At 38.1% G+C, this 17,420-nt stretch overlaps 1 protein-coding gene across 2 annotated transcripts in view; it reads left to right on the forward strand.

Annotated features, from left to right (window-relative positions):
* ORC5 (origin recognition complex subunit 5) overlaps positions 1-1,326 on the forward strand; it is a 72,598-nt gene extending 71,272 nt beyond the window's left edge. The window contains exon 13 of one of the 2 annotated variants that reach the window (XM_068549917.1): positions 524-1,326. In XM_068549917.1, the coding sequence (XP_068406018.1) occupies positions 524-569 (46 nt within the window). In that variant the 3' untranslated portion in view covers positions 570-1,326. The remainder of the gene's footprint in view (positions 1-523) is intronic. The other variant, XM_068549916.1, reaches the window with a different exon arrangement.
* The last annotated feature ends 16,094 nt before the right edge of the window (positions 1,327-17,420 follow it).

Raw genomic sequence — 17,420 nt, forward strand, 5'->3', positions numbered from 1 at the left:
TATCATACAGATTTAGTTACAATACACACACAGGTCAGCCAGTGTTAAAAGACTGAAAAGAATGAAAACTACAAATGAGGACAGATGAGCTATGCATTATGTAATGATAAAACAGGTGTTTTGGAAGATAAACAATGTTCAAAAGCAAAGAAGATTTAAATACTTCTGCATCTCTAATTACTTTATTCTGGTTATTAGACAAAAAGCAAATAGCTTTCAGATGAAATCCAAACTTTCTGTAGTATAATACAGAAATACAGAATGTTGGATAATTCTAACTTCGTTTCCTTTTTTTAGAAAAGCAAACTTTATGCATTGGGGAAAAAAAACTTTTTAAAGAAACTCTGTTCCTAGTGACATTTAAAAAAATAATGTCAATTCTATCATGATGCTTTTGACAGTATCTTAGGATTGTTTAGCAGTAGTTGTGAATTATTTTGCATGTGATTCTCAGAATCGTACATACAAAGCTGAGCAGTCTAGGCGGTGAGGATGCTAACATACTATCTGTTTTTGTTTATAGGACGGTGAACTTTGACATAATAAAATACTTGTATGATTTCTTGTGAAAACAAGCTTCAAAGCCATATGGACACTGTGACAATGACTAAGCCAAGCTGTGTTCATCCAACTACTCAGTTGGCCAGGGAGAGGAGTTCTTTGGCTCTATTGGATTTGTCCAGACAGGTGCTGGCCCAGCATGGAATCTGATGAAAATACTCTGATTGGTCTGGGTGAATGTGAGCAGAAGACTATTTACCAGGGACCCTGGAGTATTTGGAAGGAACGTGTTAATTATAAACAGCAGGGTTTGAGCACAATCTGTTCTACTCTTAATGATGTTATCTTAACACTGAAATTGCCTGAAACCCATTTACTTAGGACTACATTTTACTCTGTGAACTATCCCCTGCACCTTGAATGTGCCAGCAGCCCTTGTATATAAGCCCAGTCTTTTGACTTCCTCTCCACAGGAGCCTCTGCAGTTGCTTGCCAAAGCAGATTTTCCTAAGGCCACCACTTTAAAAAATCATAGTTGCAAAATATAGTAAGTAGAATTTTTTTTTTTTTTTTTAAAGATCCAAGTTTGTATATGCTTATCTTTCACCCTGATTTTCTCGAAAGGCAAGGTAGTTTGATCAGATATAGGGCAGCTTTCCACCTCTAAGCCTAATTGATAACTGCAGTATGCTTAGGTGAGGTTTATCTGGTCACTTTTGCAATTAACTACCCAACATAGCTTTTTAATCTGCATGATGGTTTTCTTTCCTTTTTTTAGTCATTGGCCTTTACTAGTTCTACAATAAAATTTTTTCCTGTTATATCAGTTATGAACCTTGGGTCTGATTTTCTTGTCTATTCATATTTTTTAAGACGTTTTCTGTTAGCATGTAAATGCTTGAAAATTACTTTGAGCAGATTTAAAGTGCTTAATTACGGAGCCTAGTTTAAATTTCGGTTGCATTTTATTCTTTCATTCTTTTTTTGAAGAAAAATTCTCACAATAGGCACCCCCAAATAGGAAGCCTTTTAATGTAGTGACTGACGCTTTCTGGATCAAAGAAAACGAGTGGTTGTCTACTTGCATTTATTTAGAGGTACTGAGTAGGGGGAGAAGGAATGAAATTCCTTTGTGTCTGCCTGCACAAGATAGCATGGAGGACCCTCACCCTGTGTCTCTTGTCCCATGGAAGATGGTGAAATTTTGTGTTCCACAGATGTTTGTAGAAGCCAGGACCAGGGAAAAGCCATGTGCATTGCAAATTCAGGCTTAGGCTTCCTGCACGTAGAAATCTGTGTGTCATTCAAGTAGAAGGCAGTTTGAGTAGCTGATTCAAGGAAGAGTAATGCCACTTCGGGGATTTTCAGCCCCTCATAGTTTGCTATAAAGTGGCAGGTCTGCTGTGCAGCTTTCTTGGATAGCCTGGGACCAATCTGCATTTTGAGGGAAGAACTCTGGAATATGAGGGGGGACAGAGATTGTCAAATAGGGAACTGGGGAAGACAGAAAGGAGGCAAGGTTTCCTGTATGTGACTCTCCCTGCCTTCTCACTGCTGGCCACCTGTCCCCCGCCCAGCACCTTGCTTATCTTGTACTGCCCCACACTGCGCCACCAGCCGTATGTATGGCTTCCCTGCAAAACACCTTGTAACCAGATTTTCCCTGCCTCTGACTGGGCCGTGAGAACTTTATGTTTTGTAATTTACTTACTAATGGCTTGCTAAATGACTCACTAACTTGATTAATTTACTTAAACGAAGACTAACAGAGCTTAATGTGGATATTAGCATTTTAATAAGGGTCATCTGCAAATGAACTTTCTAATTGGAAGATACAAATCTCCAATTAGAGGAGGGAATCTAATGATGAGAATGATGCTGGCTGGTGGGCCAGATATTTCTGTTAAGAGAGGAGGTGCCTAAATTATATTAAGCATCTATTCTACCTAGATCTAAAAATGATTTAGGTGGTAGAAGAACAAAGTTACCAGGCTGTGGGATTTTAGATTTTTTATACGTGGTTGATCCTCCATTTTAAAAATGTCTTCTTGGGCTTCCCTGGTGGCGCAGTGGTTGGGAATCTGCCTGCCAATGCAGGAGACACAGGTTCGTGCCCTGGTCTGGGAAGATCCCACATGCCATGGAGCAGCTGGGCCCGTGAGCCACAGTTACTGAGCCTGCGCGTCTGGAGCCTGTGCTCCGCAACAAGAGAGGCCACGATAGTGAGAGGCCCACACACCGCGATGAAGAGTGGCCCCCGCTTGCCACAACTAGAGAAAGCCCTCGCACAGAAACGAAGACCCAACGCAGCCATAAATAAATAAATAAAATTTTAAAAAAAAAAGGACACTAATCCTATCAGATGATGGCCCACCCTTAGACCTCATTTTAAAAAAAAAAAAAAATGTCTTCTTTCCATTACCATGACTCATATACATAGTAAGGTGGAGACCTTATTCCCTCCTCTTATTTTCAAGTCAGTTTCAATCCCTGAATCAGTCTTCATTGCTGAAACAGTTCCTTTTCAGTAACTCTGGAAGGGATTCTGATCCAACAAGTCTCTTCATTAAGCCCTAAAAAGTCAAAAAGGAGTCAAGTCTCTAGGGCAGCTGTTAAGAGCTGGGGCTCTTGAGTCAGACTACCTTTGTCAAATACCAGCTGTATCTCTAGGAGCTGTGTGATGTTAGATAAATTATTGAATCTCTCTGTGTCTCTTGTTTTCTCACCTATACAATGGAAAGTAGAACTTCCCTCATGCAGCTGTTTAGAGAATTAATAAATAAGTTGATATATTTAAGGTGGTAGATCTCAACTGGAGGCAGTTTTGCCCACCAGAGATTATTTAGCAATTTCTGGAGACATTTTTGGTTGTCAGAACTGGGTGTGGGGTAGGGGAGGGTAGAGACCTAGGATGCTCCTAACCATCCTAAATGCATGTCCCACAACAGAATTATCTGGTCCAAAGTATCAGTAGTGCCAAGGTTGAGAAACCCCGATCTAAGTAAGGTACTTGCCACTTTGTAAGTGCTCAATAAATGTTAGCTATTACTATTATCATGAAATATTTGTGACCTGGAAAGGAGTTAAGTGACAGAATGTGACAACATTCCAACTAAATAGAGAAGAGGTACTCTTACCTAATCCTATCTGGGAAACTTCTTGTTAAAAATTTTTGAATTATTCAAATGGACGTAATACCTTGGATTTTTATTTTTAGAATTGAAGGATTTTCTACTGGGTTCTAATTCACATGTAGGTTTCATTACTTATTTTTCAGGATCTTGTTGAATAGTCAAAAGCATGAACTGAGAATGATCAATCAGAGAGCAGGTGACTGAGGAGTTACATTGTTTGCCCTCAAGGTGTGATGGCTGTACAATTAGTGGTATACCTCCGACGGATTTAGTTAACCAACAACTGTTTAATGTAATTAAGGTGGTCTGGAGCAAGGAAAGCTCAGCATAAGAAGAAGCCTCCTTTGTTACTCCAAGGTATGCCCTACTCTGCTTGTACTATGCAAAGAAAAGAAAAGTAATGGACCAAGTCGAGGAATAATGCATCCCTTATCGCATTAAGTACTCAGAGAGTCTCTAAAATAGTAGAGGAAATGCCACAACTGCCCATGTATGCGACCAGGGCTGTAATAGCATCCTCTACTTTTACCTGAAGTCTCACACTATTGAGTACCATAGTTGCATCTCATGTGTTTTTCCATGAGCAGAGACTTAGATTGGAGGTAATTAACCAGAGGTTGATATTATTCAGCTTCATCCCCTACATTTTGAAAGCTTCATCTCCTGCAAAGTGTGACTGTATCATATGTAAAATAGTTTAGATAATTTTGTATGTAATTTTAGTCTGCTGACACAATTTGCTTTCAGAAATGCTTAGTAGAACTCAAAGAAATCTTTCCTATCAAGATATCAACGTTTCACTCAAATTTGATGTTAAATGCCCTCAATGCACAGTTAGTGTTCATTTTCCAGCAGTGACACATTCATGAAGCACAGTTTGAGAAGTAGAAATTTGGTAGAGCAGAGAAGATTATAATCAATTCATTCATTTAACTGCATGTTGATGCACAATAATGATGGGATTTTAGGAGGCATTCAGCTGTTTGAGTAAATAGTGGTAGCTTTGGCATGAGAAAAGAGTCTGGATTTTAGAGGCAATAGAGATTTGCTTGGGGTTTTGGATAAACCATAATCCATTTCATTGGTCTTTGAGGAAGTTGAGAGTCCTATTTAATGAGAGTTCCCATAAAATAATTCAGTATTCATCAAAAAAAAAAATACTAAGTACCATCTATGTGTCAGGCATTGTGTTGGGTGTAGGAGTAGGAGGTACAGCAATGGACAAAGGAGACAGATTTCTGTCCTGGACAACAGGTGCTTTCAGCATTGGGAGAGCCATTCCTCGAAATAGGAAATCCTGAGGGAGCGACTATGTCTGTAGGATGAAGAGGATCATGAGTTCAATTTTGAACATGTGCCGTTGAGGTGCTTATCCAAGTGGAGTGTGAAGTGTGTAGCTGGATCTAGTTAGAGATCACAGAGTTACTGCCAAGCATTAACGTAGGGGTCACCAGAATAGAGGTGAAAACTGTTCTTGACATAGTGAGGGAGAAACCATCTTGAAATGAATTAAGAAGGTGGTCATAACTCTTGCTAATCAACTCACCACAGAACTGCAGGTTAATTTTATTTTTTCAAATAAGAGTTCTCCACTATTCATATAAACCCCATCCCTTTCAGTATAAGAAGTGGCAGTAAGAGACCTGGGCTAAGTCCCATTTAGTATTTGGTCCCAAAAGGAAAAACCAGACCCACTTAGCGTCTTAGTTCTGTGGAGAATGTTAGATCCAAACACATGATTTCATCACTTTGGACCAACTTTCATAATAATAGAGGCATTGCACTGGCTTATGTGTGCCCTAGAATTTCTGAAACCACTTTAGGTTCACTTTCTCTGGGAAGGAACATTCAGCCATCCTAGTTCATGGGATTCATCCAGCTGGAAATGAAGAGAGCCTTAGAGGAACAGAGATGCACTAACCCCGTAAGCATCCATGAGAAAGGATGCTGAAATAGAAACCCCTGCTGTTTTCTACATCAGTCTTTCTTTTTTTATTTGAAAAATATTGACTAACTAAAGCCTAGTCATCGAGAGGATGGAAAGACGTGGGAAAGAGCCACATGGCTTGAGGAGGGATAAAACAGGCAGCTGCTACAAATGCCTCTGAGTGTAAAAACATAATAATTAAGCTGAAGTGACCTACAGAGAAAAATAAGTAGATCTAAAAAATCAATTTTTTAAAATTGTGATATTGTAACTGAAAGTTATGTGGGAGAAATAAAACATGTACCAATAAAAAGAAATTTTCTTAGATTACTAGACTAGGAGAGCTAACTCCCCAGCTTAGGTAAGAATAAAACTTTGGAAATGTTGAACAGAAGAGGACACTGCCCACAGCTCCCTGCAGCCTGGGCTGGTCGCCTGATTTCTTTATGATAAAAGTTCTGGGTTAAACTGTAAAAAAAAAAAAAAGCAGAAGGTGAAAAGAGCCCCACCCCTGTTTAAAGAGAAAACAATTTAGAACTTGTTTTTTATAATGCTGTTATACATAATTTAAAAATCTGTTTTTAATTATTATAAAAGGAACACATGTTTACTGTGGAAATTTGGGGCAATCATGAAGAAGTAAAAATCACCGGTTAACAACATTCAGAGATAGCCTCTGTAAGTAAAAGTTTTGGTATATTTACTTTAGTTACTATATTGTTCTGGTAGTTTAAAGAAAAGGGGTAATTGTGTCTTTTATATTGAGAAAGAAAGGACAGATCAGGTGAAGATTAATGATTCTCATAGCAGCCTGTGAAACATGAGTGGTAGGACTTAAGTTTGGTATTTCATCAAAAGTGTTTAGAGTGACAACAGTTTTTTTTTTTTTTTGTAAATCACTTACATCCAAGTATATAAAATGTGAAACCACATCAGCATAATGAAAAGCAATATATTTTAAAGCTATAACATCAAAAACCAACTCTCAAATATGTGTGGCCAATATATCTCTTTCAGTAGAATTGCTTATTTAAAATGCTTGTCATGATAATAAAATGGGAGAAAGAACAAAAGAAGCACCAAAGTGAGGGCAGAGAGACAAAAGTTGAAGTATGGAAGGAGGAGGGCAGTGAAGTAGATGCTAATTTGTGGAAATACAAATCAAAAATGGTGTGGAAACAGGACGTTGCCTTATCTATATCTGGATGACAAAGCAAAAAGAGCAATCATTTATTTTGATCATGAATCTGCAGTTTGAGCAGAGCTTGGCTCAATGTGGTATCCCTTGGGTCAACTTGAGAGTGGAGTTGAATCACATGAAAGCTGGTTTCCTCACCCTTGTCTGGAGGCTGACACTGGCTAATGGCTCCTATCTGGAATACCTACACATGGTCTCTCATGTGCTCTCTCCACTTCATGGAATGGTGACGAGGTTCCGAAAGTCAGCATGCCAAGAGAAACTAGCAGATGCTGCATGGCCTTTTCTAATCAAGCCTCAGAAGTTTCATAGCATCACTTTTGCAGTATTGCGATTAAGGCAGTGATTAAGTCCTCCTTTTATTTAAAGGGAAGGGAATTATTATACCCACCTCTTGATAGAAGGAGTGTCACAGAATTTGCAAGCATGCTTTAAATCACCACACAGAGCATAATAGGCTGAAAATAAAAATATGGAATGCAGATGGAATATATTTTATGTCCTTTAAAAATTTGAGTTAGTGTGACAAACTGTTTCTTATACACATACCCTCATCAAACATCTCTTCTCCATTCCTCCAAAGCACAGGAGCTCTGGCTGCAAGGGGGCCAATATGGTTGGAGTACAGGAAGCAAAGGCAACCTTGGTAGGAGATGGAATCAGAGGGGTAATGGGTGGCAGGTCATGTGTAGCCTTGCAGGGCATTGAAGGACTTTGGTTCTTTTTTTAATAGGTTGTAAATATTTTATTGCATTTGCATACTTTAACTGTTTCTTTTTAAAAAATTTTTATTGGAGTATAGTTGATCTACAATGTTGTGTTAGTTTCTGCTGTACAGCAGTGTGTATCAGTTATACATATACATACAAGCGACTGACAAGGGATTAATCTCCAAAATATACAAACAGCTCATTCAGCTCAATATGAAAAAAAACAAACAACCCAATCAAAAAATGGGCAGAGGATCTAAACAGACATTTCTCCAAAGAAGACATACAGATGGCCAAAAAGCACGTGAAAAGATGCTCAACATTACTAATTATTAGAGAAATCCAAATCAAAATTACAATGAGGTATCACCTCACACCAGTCAGAGTGTCCATCATCAAAAAGTCTACAAACAATACATGCTGGAGAGGGTGTGGAGAAGAGGGAACCCTCCTATACTGTTGGTGGAAATGTAAATTCCACCAATATGTGAAAATCTAAAAAAATGGTACAAATGAACTTATTTACAAAATAGAAATAGAGTCACAGATGTAGAAAACAGACTTATGGTTACCAGGGGGGAAAGCGGGGGTGGGAGGAGGGATTAAATTGAGAGGCTGGGATTGACACATACACGCTACTATATATAAAATAGATAACGAATAAGGACCTACTGTATAGCACGGTATTGTCTACTGTAATACACAGCTCTTCTCAATACTCTGTAATGACCTATATGGGAAAAAGAATCTAAAATAGAGTGGATATAGGACCTTGGTTCTTATTCTTTGTGAGATGGGGAGAGTTTTGAGTCACATGATCTGGTTTAGATTTTTTTTGAAAAGGATTACTGGAACCTATATTGAGAATAGAGTGGAAGCAAGAAAAGTAGAAGGCTATTAAAAAATCTAAGTGAGAGATAATGGTGGCTGGTGGAGGTGGTGAGATGTTGCCAGATTTAGGATATAATTTAAAAGAAATGTCTGCATGATTTGCTGATTAATTGGGTGTCAGTTTTGAAAGAAAGAGTCAAGAATGATTTCAGGGTTTTTAACATGAACATGTGGAAACGTGTAGGGGAGATAAGATCAGGAGTTCACATGTGGACATGGTAAGTTGGAGATTTCTGTTAGGTATCAAATTGGAAATGTCAGTTAGGAGGCAGTTAGGTAAATCTGGAGTTCAGGGTAGAAGCCCAGGCTGGAGATACAAATTCAGGGGTTGTCAGTATCTAAATGGGAATGTGTAAGGGAAGTGTGTACATGAAGGAATTATGGCCAGCTCTTCTGAGTCAGAAAACTACCTTCTCACTGAGCTTCTGCCTAGGAGTGTTCAGAGCCCCTCTAGAAGGTAAACCCCCTCCCTGGGGAGTTGCTTCTAAACTGTAAGGAATCTTCAGTTATTTGTTTCCATAGGAAGAAGGGATTCATGATAAAAGTGAAATTTTCTTTTTTTATATACTGAAATTGCAAATACTAAATTACTAACTTTAATACTAAAATTTCAAAAAATCTTTGCAACATTAAAAAGAAAAATGACAGGAATGGAGTGAGTGGGTCATAGATTTAGATATAGCAATTTATGCGATGCCCAGCCAAGACAAAATGACCTGTAAATACTGAGTTCACAGATTGCATATGTTAATTAATTTCCAAAATCCATTCTTTTAGAGCTGTTCTTACTACTAGGAATTTGCGTTCTTTCCATTTCAGAAGTAAAAATTAATTAAAAGATAATATGCTGAATTTCATCATTAAAATAAAGGTTCCTTCTAAGTATATCTAAGTGTGTGATATTTGGTAACTTTTTTTTTTTTTTCTTGGCAATATCCATCTATCTTTTGTTGTGTTTTTTTTACCCTAATCATGATAAGTCCACCACTGAATCATGCTCAGTAGAGGACATGTTTGGAGTTGTGGCTCCAGATGCTGGATTGGTTTGCACTGACTCTCTTTTAATCCCCGTCATAAACAATTCATTAGTAAGAAAGTTGTAGGAGGCAGAAGAGAGTAAAACTGACAGGCCTATCTAATGACTAAAACTATAAATATGGGTCCATCATTACATTACAATAAATAAGAACTCCCTGAGTAAGGAAGATGAGGAAAAAAGCTCAAGGGGTTACTGGACACATATTGCCATTTGAGATGGAAATTTGTTTTTCTTTTCCTCTTTCACTTTTCACTGTTAAAACTGTGTGATTGTAATGGTGATAATTACCAGGTGAACATTTATGTGCTTGACACTGTAATAGACAACTCATATACATTATCTCTAATACTTATATAGTGTGTATGAAAAGATGTATTCACTCAACGGCTGACACTAGAATGCCTCTTAGGGGAGAAATTTGAGGAGTAGACGATGAGAAAGCTGTGAAGTGGCAGATGAGACCCTGATAGTCCTTGGAAGAAGTGGCTAAAGGAACAGAAAAAAATCTGTCTATTGCTAGGGAAAGATCAGCAAAATTGATACCTCTGGTCAAGCTAATCAAGAAAAAAGAACACACACATTACTGTATGATAGAAAGAATGTAATCACTGAAACAGAATATTCTGAATGCCCATGAATTTGATTATTTAAATGAACTGGACAAATTCCTTGTAAAACACAGCCAACCAAAACTTATTCAAGAAGAATTAGATAACCTGAATAGCCATATTCTTCATTAAAGAATTCTAATAATTATTTAAAGGATAAATAATACTTACTCTACACAAACTCAGAAAATAGAAGAGGAACACTTTTCGACTTATTTTACAAGGCCAGCGTTACCCTGATACCAAAACCAGACAAAGATAGGACAAGAAACTTGCAGACCAATATCCCTCATTAAGATAGACACAAAAATCCTCAGCAAATTATTACTGAATCAAAGCCAGCAACTGTATAAAAGTATCAATAATAATACATTATGACCAAGTGGAGTTTTCTCAGGATTGTGATTTAGCACTCAGAAATCAATCAATATAATTCACCATGTCAATAGACTAAAGAAGAAAACCACATGATTAATTTAATGCAGAAAATCATTTGACAAGATCCACTTATGATTTTAAAAATAACCTCTATGCAAATGAGGAATTAAAGAGAACTCTCTCATTGATAGGGCAGTGATGGCCACTGAGCAGAGGAGAAGTCCTGGCTCACACCTGCCTCTGGCCTTAGCCCCTCTATCTCCAGTACCCCCTCCTACCAAGGTGATAGCTGCCTGCACATCCTGGGGAAAGATGCGACTCGTGTTCACATCAGATACAGCTTCTCCCGCAAAGTAACTGGGCACACGCAGACTATAGGGTCACTCCCACACAAGGACACTCCTTCAAGACTACAATAGGTAACTGTTTCACCTAATTTCATAGAGACAGAGAAAGTTAAGCAAAATGAGAAGACAGAGGAATTTGTTTCAATTGACAGAGCAAGAGAAACCCCCTGAAAAAAACAACTAATGAAACAGAAATGAACAATTTACCAGATAAAGAGTTCAAAGTATTAGTAATAAGAATGCTAACGAAATTAGGGAGAATAGATGAACACAGTGAGAATTTTAACAAGGAACTAGAAAATATAAAAAAACAGCTGAAGAATACAATAACATTAAAAACACATTAGAAGGAATTAATGGCACATTAGATGGTACAGAAGAATGTGTGAGTGATCTGGAAAATAGAATAATGGAAATCAGAACAGAAAAAAAGAAAAACAACAGGAAAAATGAGAACAGTTGAAGGGATCTCTGGGCAACATCAAGCATACTAACATTTGCATCATTGGGGTCCCAGAAGGGAAAGAGAGAGAGGAAGGGGTTGAATATATATTCAATGAATTTATTGCTGAAAGCTTCCCAGACCTAAAGAAGGAAACATATCTAGGTACAGGAAACACAGAGGGTCCCAAACAAAATGAACCCAGACTCAAACCAAGACATAATTAAAATGGTGAAAGTTAAAAATAAAGGGAGAATTCTAAAGGCAGCAAGAGAAAAGTAAAGAGTCTCCATAAGGCTGTCAGCTGATTTCTCTGCAGAAACCTTGAAGGTCAGAAGGGAGTGACATGATATATTCAAAGTCCTGAAAGGGAAAAACCTAAGATACTCTACCCAGCAAGATTATCATTTAGAATTAAAAGAGAGATAAGGAACTTCTTAGATAAGCAAAAACAAATAGTTAATCAATACAAAACCTACGCTAAAAGAAATGTTAAAGGGTTTTCTCTAAGTGGAAAAGAAGTAAGAATCTACAGGAAAGGGAAAATCCCACTTAGGCAAATATATAATAAGGACTGAGGATCAGCCACCTCAATAAGGCAGTATGGAGATCGAAAGACAAAAAATTACAAAAGCAACTACAATTAAACAGTTAAGGGATAAAACTAAAGATGTATAATATGACATCAAAACCACAAAGTGTAGGGGAAGGGAGTAAAAAATGTAGATCTTTTAGAATGTGTTTGAACTTAAATATTTGATTACCAGTTTAAAACAAGTAAATACAGGTTAACATATATGAATCCCATGGTAACCACAAATGGAAAACTAAAAAGAAGGGAACACAAGCATACTACTAAAGAAAATCATCAAACCACAAGGAAAGGAACAAAAAGAAGAAGAAATGAATGGAGAAGAACTACAAAAGCAACCAGAAAACAAGTAATAAAATGGCAGTAAGTACACGCCTATCAATAATTACTTTAAATGTCAATGAACTAAATGCTCCAATCAAAAGACATAGGATGGCTGATTGGATTTAAAAAAAAAAAATAAGACCCATCTATAATATATGTCGCTTACAAGAGACTGGTGGCAGAGCTAAAGACAGAGTGAAAGGGGATGGAAAAAGATATTTCATGTAAACAGAAATGACAAGAAAGCAGGGGTAGCAAAGTCATATCAGATTAAAGTATACTTTAAAACAAAGGTTATAATGAAAGAAAAAAAGGGCATTATATAATGATAAAGGGATTAATACAAGGGAAGGATATTATACTTGTTGACATATATGCTCCTAATACAGGAGCACCTAAATATATAAAGCAAACACTAACAGACATAAAGTGAGATATTGATAATAATACAGTAACAGTAGGGGACTTTAACACCCCACTGATATCAATGGATGGATCACATAGACAGAAAATTAATAAGGCAACGGTACTCTTAAATGACACAATAGCCCAGTTGGACTTAATAGATATCTGCAGGCATTTCATCTAAAAACATCAGAATACACATCTTTTCAAATGCACATGTATGTTCTCCAGGATAGATCACATGCTAAGCCACAAAACAAGTCTCAACAAATTTAAGAGGATAAAAATTATATCAAGCATTTTTTCCAACTACAGTGGTATGAAACTAGAAATCAATTACAGAAAGAAAAAAGGGAAAAGAACAAAAACATGGAGACTAAACAACATGCTACTTTGAAACAAATGGGTCAATGCAGATATCAAAGAAGAAGTCAGAATATACCTTGAGACAAATGAAAATGGAACTAAAACTCTCCAAAACCCATTGCATGTAGCAAAAGCAGTTCTAAGAGGGAAATTTATAGTGATACAAGCCTTCCTCAAGAAATAAGAAAAATCTGAAATGAACAACCTAACCCACAACCTAAAGGAATTAGAAAAAGGACAGATAAAGCCCAAAGTCAGCAGAAGGAAGGAAGCAATAAAGATCAGAGAGGAAAGAAATACAATAGAGAAAAAAAAAAAAAAAGGAAAGAAAGAAAATGGAAAAGATCAGTGAAACCAAAGTCTGGCTTTTCTAAAAGATAAAATTGATAAACATTTAGCCAGGCTCACCAATAAGAAAAGAGAGGACCCAAATAAGAAATTAAAGTGGAGCAATAACAACCAATACTACAGAGATGAAAAAAAATCATAAGAGCATACTACAAGTAGTTGTATGCCAACAAGTTGGACAACCTAGAAGAAATGGACCAATTTCTAGAAACATAACAACCTACCAGGACTGAATCAATTAAAAACAGACAATTTGAACAGACCAAATTTGTAATTTAAAAACAAAAACAAAAACTCCCAGCAAACAGAAGTCCAAGATCAGCCACCTTCACAGGAGAATTCTACCAAACATAACGGAGAACTAATACCTATCCTCCTCAAACTATGCTAAAAAATTGAAAAGGATTGGACACTCCTAAATTCATTCTGTGAGGTCACCATTACCCTGATACCAAAATCAGACTAAGACACTACAATTCCAGTCCTAGGTGATATGCTCAAAACTTCTGAGTGTATTTGCCCACCAAAAGATGTGTATAAGAATGTTCATAGTGGCTTTATTCATAATAGTCAAAACTGAAAATGACCAAATATTCATCAATAGGAGAAAGAATTTAAAAATTGTATGTGCTTAGAACCCACAACAGCATGGATAAATCTCATAGACATTATGTTGAGTGAAATAAACCAGAAACAGAAAAAACTAATTCATGGTCATCTGAATAGTGGTTACCTCCAAATGTGGTGGTTATCATGTTAACTGAAAGAGGATATGATAGAACTTTCTGGAGTGATGGAAATATTCTGTATCTTGATCCAGGTGGTGGTGGTTACACTGGTGTATAGAAAAATTCAATTGAGCTGTACACTACAGAGTTATGCAGTTTATGCACTTCACTATTATGTTTTTATTTTTACCTCAAAAAGAAAAAAAACCCCTCAAATCTAGCAGTGATTCTTTGTTCTAGACCATAAGTAATCTCCATGAGTCAAAGAGTATCACTGGCTCAGTGGTAAAAATAAAACAATAGAATAGAACAGAATAAAATAAAGTAGAAGTGAAAAAAATTTAATATAAAAGCAAAAATTAAAAAGAGGGAAAAGAAAACGCTAGGTTTAAATTTGCCACTTCTAAAAACCCTGCTATACTTTCAGTAAATCCGCAGGGAGGTACGTGAGGAAACCAAAGCTTTGGAGGGATTAAGAGGTATTTCCAAGGCACAGCTAATCAAGTTGCAGAGCCACGTCTCAAACCCAAGCCATAGTGTACCGTTATACCATGGCTACAATTTTAGTGAGGCTAGGTTGGTCAGTATATCTTCAATACTGTGTTCTCTAGCAACTGCATATGTCACAGGTTGTATCCTTGAGATAAACCTTGAAATCCTAGTTAATGGGACTGCAGACACCACAGCCATCAATTTCAGGGTCTCTTAGTTTATCTTTGCCAAATGCAGAGTCAGCATATTTGCATTACATTATATTCTAAGGGGCCTCAAAATGTTTGTGGTGAGGAGCTAGTCTGTTTCTCATTTGAAGCTTTGCTCTTGATTACTCTCTCAGTGGGGGAGTACAATCCAGAAAGTTCATGTACGGGGAAGGGGCGAGCGTGCTGACAGGTTTAAGCCAGGCATGTCTTCTTTCCCGTTGGAAATACTTAGGTCATGGTGAGGGGCCTCTGCTGAAGCTAGTGACCCCACAGTCAATCTCAGCTAGGTTTTCAGTCTTCTAATAAGTCATGAGCAGCCAGTGGGGACCCTGTGGGGTTCAGTTGTCAAGGGAATCTGACTGTTTGAAATGCTGAGAGTGAAAGGAAGAAAATGAGCATAATATACTACTTTAAAAATCTATGATTTGGGGGGCTTCCCTGGTGGCGCAGTGGTTGAGAATCTGCCTGCCGATGCAGGGGACACGGGTTCGAGCCCTGGTCTGGGAGGATCCCACATACCACAGAGCGGCTGGGCCCATGAGCCACAGTTACTGAGCCTGCGCATCTGGAGCCTGTGCTCTGCAACTAGAGAGGCCGCGATAGTGAGAGGCCCACACACCGCGATGAAGAGTGGCCCCCGCTTGCCACAACTGGAGAAAGCCCTCGCACAGAAACGAAGACCCAACACAAGCCATAAATAAATAAATAAATAAAGCATGACACAAATTAAGGGAAAAAAAAAAAAAATCTATGGCTTGGGACTTCCCTGATGGCACAGTGGTTAAGAATCCGTGGGCCAATGCAGGGGACATGGGTTCGAGCCCTGGTCCAGGAAGATCCCACATGCTGTGGAGCAACTAAGCCTGTGCGCCACAACTACTGAGCCTGCCTGCGCTCTAAAGCCGGCGAGCCACAACTACTGAGCCCGCGTGCCATAACTACTGAAGCCCGCGTGCCTAGAGCCCGTGTTTCACAACAAGAGAAGCCACCACAATGAAGAGTAGCCCCTGCTCGCCACAACTAGAGAAAGCCCCTGCACAGCAATGAAGGCCCAACGCAGCCAAAAAAAAAAAAAAAAAATCTATGACTTGTAATGCTGAGACAATGTAATGGATTTATTAAGAACACAGCAAGGGGGCTTCCCTGGTGGCGCAGTGGTTGAGAATCTGCCTGCTAATGCAGGGGACACGGGTTCGAGCCCTGGTCTGGGAAGATCCCACATGCCGCGGAGCAACTAGGCCCGTGAGCCACAACTACTGAGCCTGCGCGTCTGGAGCCTGTGCTCCGCAACAAGAGAGGCCACGATAGTGAGAGGCCCGCGCACCGCGATGAAGAGTGGCCCCCGCTTGCCGCAGCTAGAGAAAGCCCTCGCACAGAAACGAAGACCCAACACAGCCAAATAAATAAATAAATAAATAAATAATAATTAAAGGTGCTAATAATTTAAAAAAAAAAAAAAAAAAGAACACAGCAAGGGTTTGAAAATTATTTCTTGAGCATCATCCTAGCCTTGTATCTGTAGATTCACAAACTTAATGAATAAGAAAAATTGTTAGCTGTCTATATTTTTTTAAAGAATCATCTGAAATAAAGCCTTTCCCAAACTAGTTATTATATATTAATATATCAAAAGTATATTGATTAAAATATTAATCCCATAGAAGGGCAATTCAGTAGCAGCATACTGAAGGTTGAGGAGTGCTCAGTGGAGGCTGGGGCTTAGGTTAGGACTCATGTGTGAACTAGGTTTGTAAATGTTCTCTTTGGGATTAATGGTGCATTCATGACATTTGATAATTATTCTGGTTACAAATCAGTGTCAGCAGCAGTAAAATTAAATTATAAATGGACAGAAGAGAAATATTACAGGTGGAAAATAACTGATACAAACAAATAACAGCCAAATTCACATTAAAAAACAAAAAACAAAAAAAACAAAGATGGGAACATCCATCACAGAGTGTTTCTCCAGCTGGTGGAGTCACTTACTTAAAGGATCATCCAGCCATATCCTTGATGAATTCAGAGATGTCGCTTATAGACAGTATCTTTATAACCAGGTCTACTGAATATGTATTTGCTGAATTCAAGAAGCCCCAGGAAACTGTAATGCCAAAATATATGCTGGGTAGTGGAGAGCAGGTAATTGACTTTATCATCACATAGGGGAACAGTAGCTGTCCAAGTAGGTTATGCTTGGGGCTGGGGTGTGGGGCTCTGTATGGAGGACATGTAATTATTCCTGCTGATTCTGTGCCTTCAGAATTTTCCTATACATGTTCCCACATTAGGAGAAGCGGTGACTATATTTCTGGCTCATTGTTTGATGAAGGATTTTTTAAGTGAGGATGCTTACTTAACAGTTGTTGTTTATGTCCACAGAAGCCTAAATGAGATATAGAATTAAGGTAACCAGTTTCGAGTGAGGAACTTGTTTGAAAAATCAGGGTAATATACCCAGCCTTGTTAGGTGACAAGGCCAGAGAACCATTTGACTTTATTAAATGATTTAGGGCCTTGTCATCTATTACTTTGTATTGTTCAAGACTATTCTACCTCTGTCAGGCACTTTTAAGTTGCTGAGCATCTCTGGAGAAATTCCAAGCTAGAGGTAGATTTGGGAGTCATCAGTTTCTGGGTGACAGCTGAAGTCCTGACCATGGATGAAACCCTGCAGAGAGGAATAGTGAAAAGAAAAGGAAGGCTCAAGTAGACACCAGAGAAATTTGGGTCATGGATGCCGATGAAGAGAATGTCCACTGGAAAGGATATAAACTGGCA

This window comes from Eschrichtius robustus, chromosome 8, assembly GCF_028021215.1.
Source record: "Eschrichtius robustus isolate mEscRob2 chromosome 8, mEscRob2.pri, whole genome shotgun sequence".
NCBI lineage: Eukaryota > Metazoa > Chordata > Mammalia > Artiodactyla > Eschrichtiidae > Eschrichtius > Eschrichtius robustus.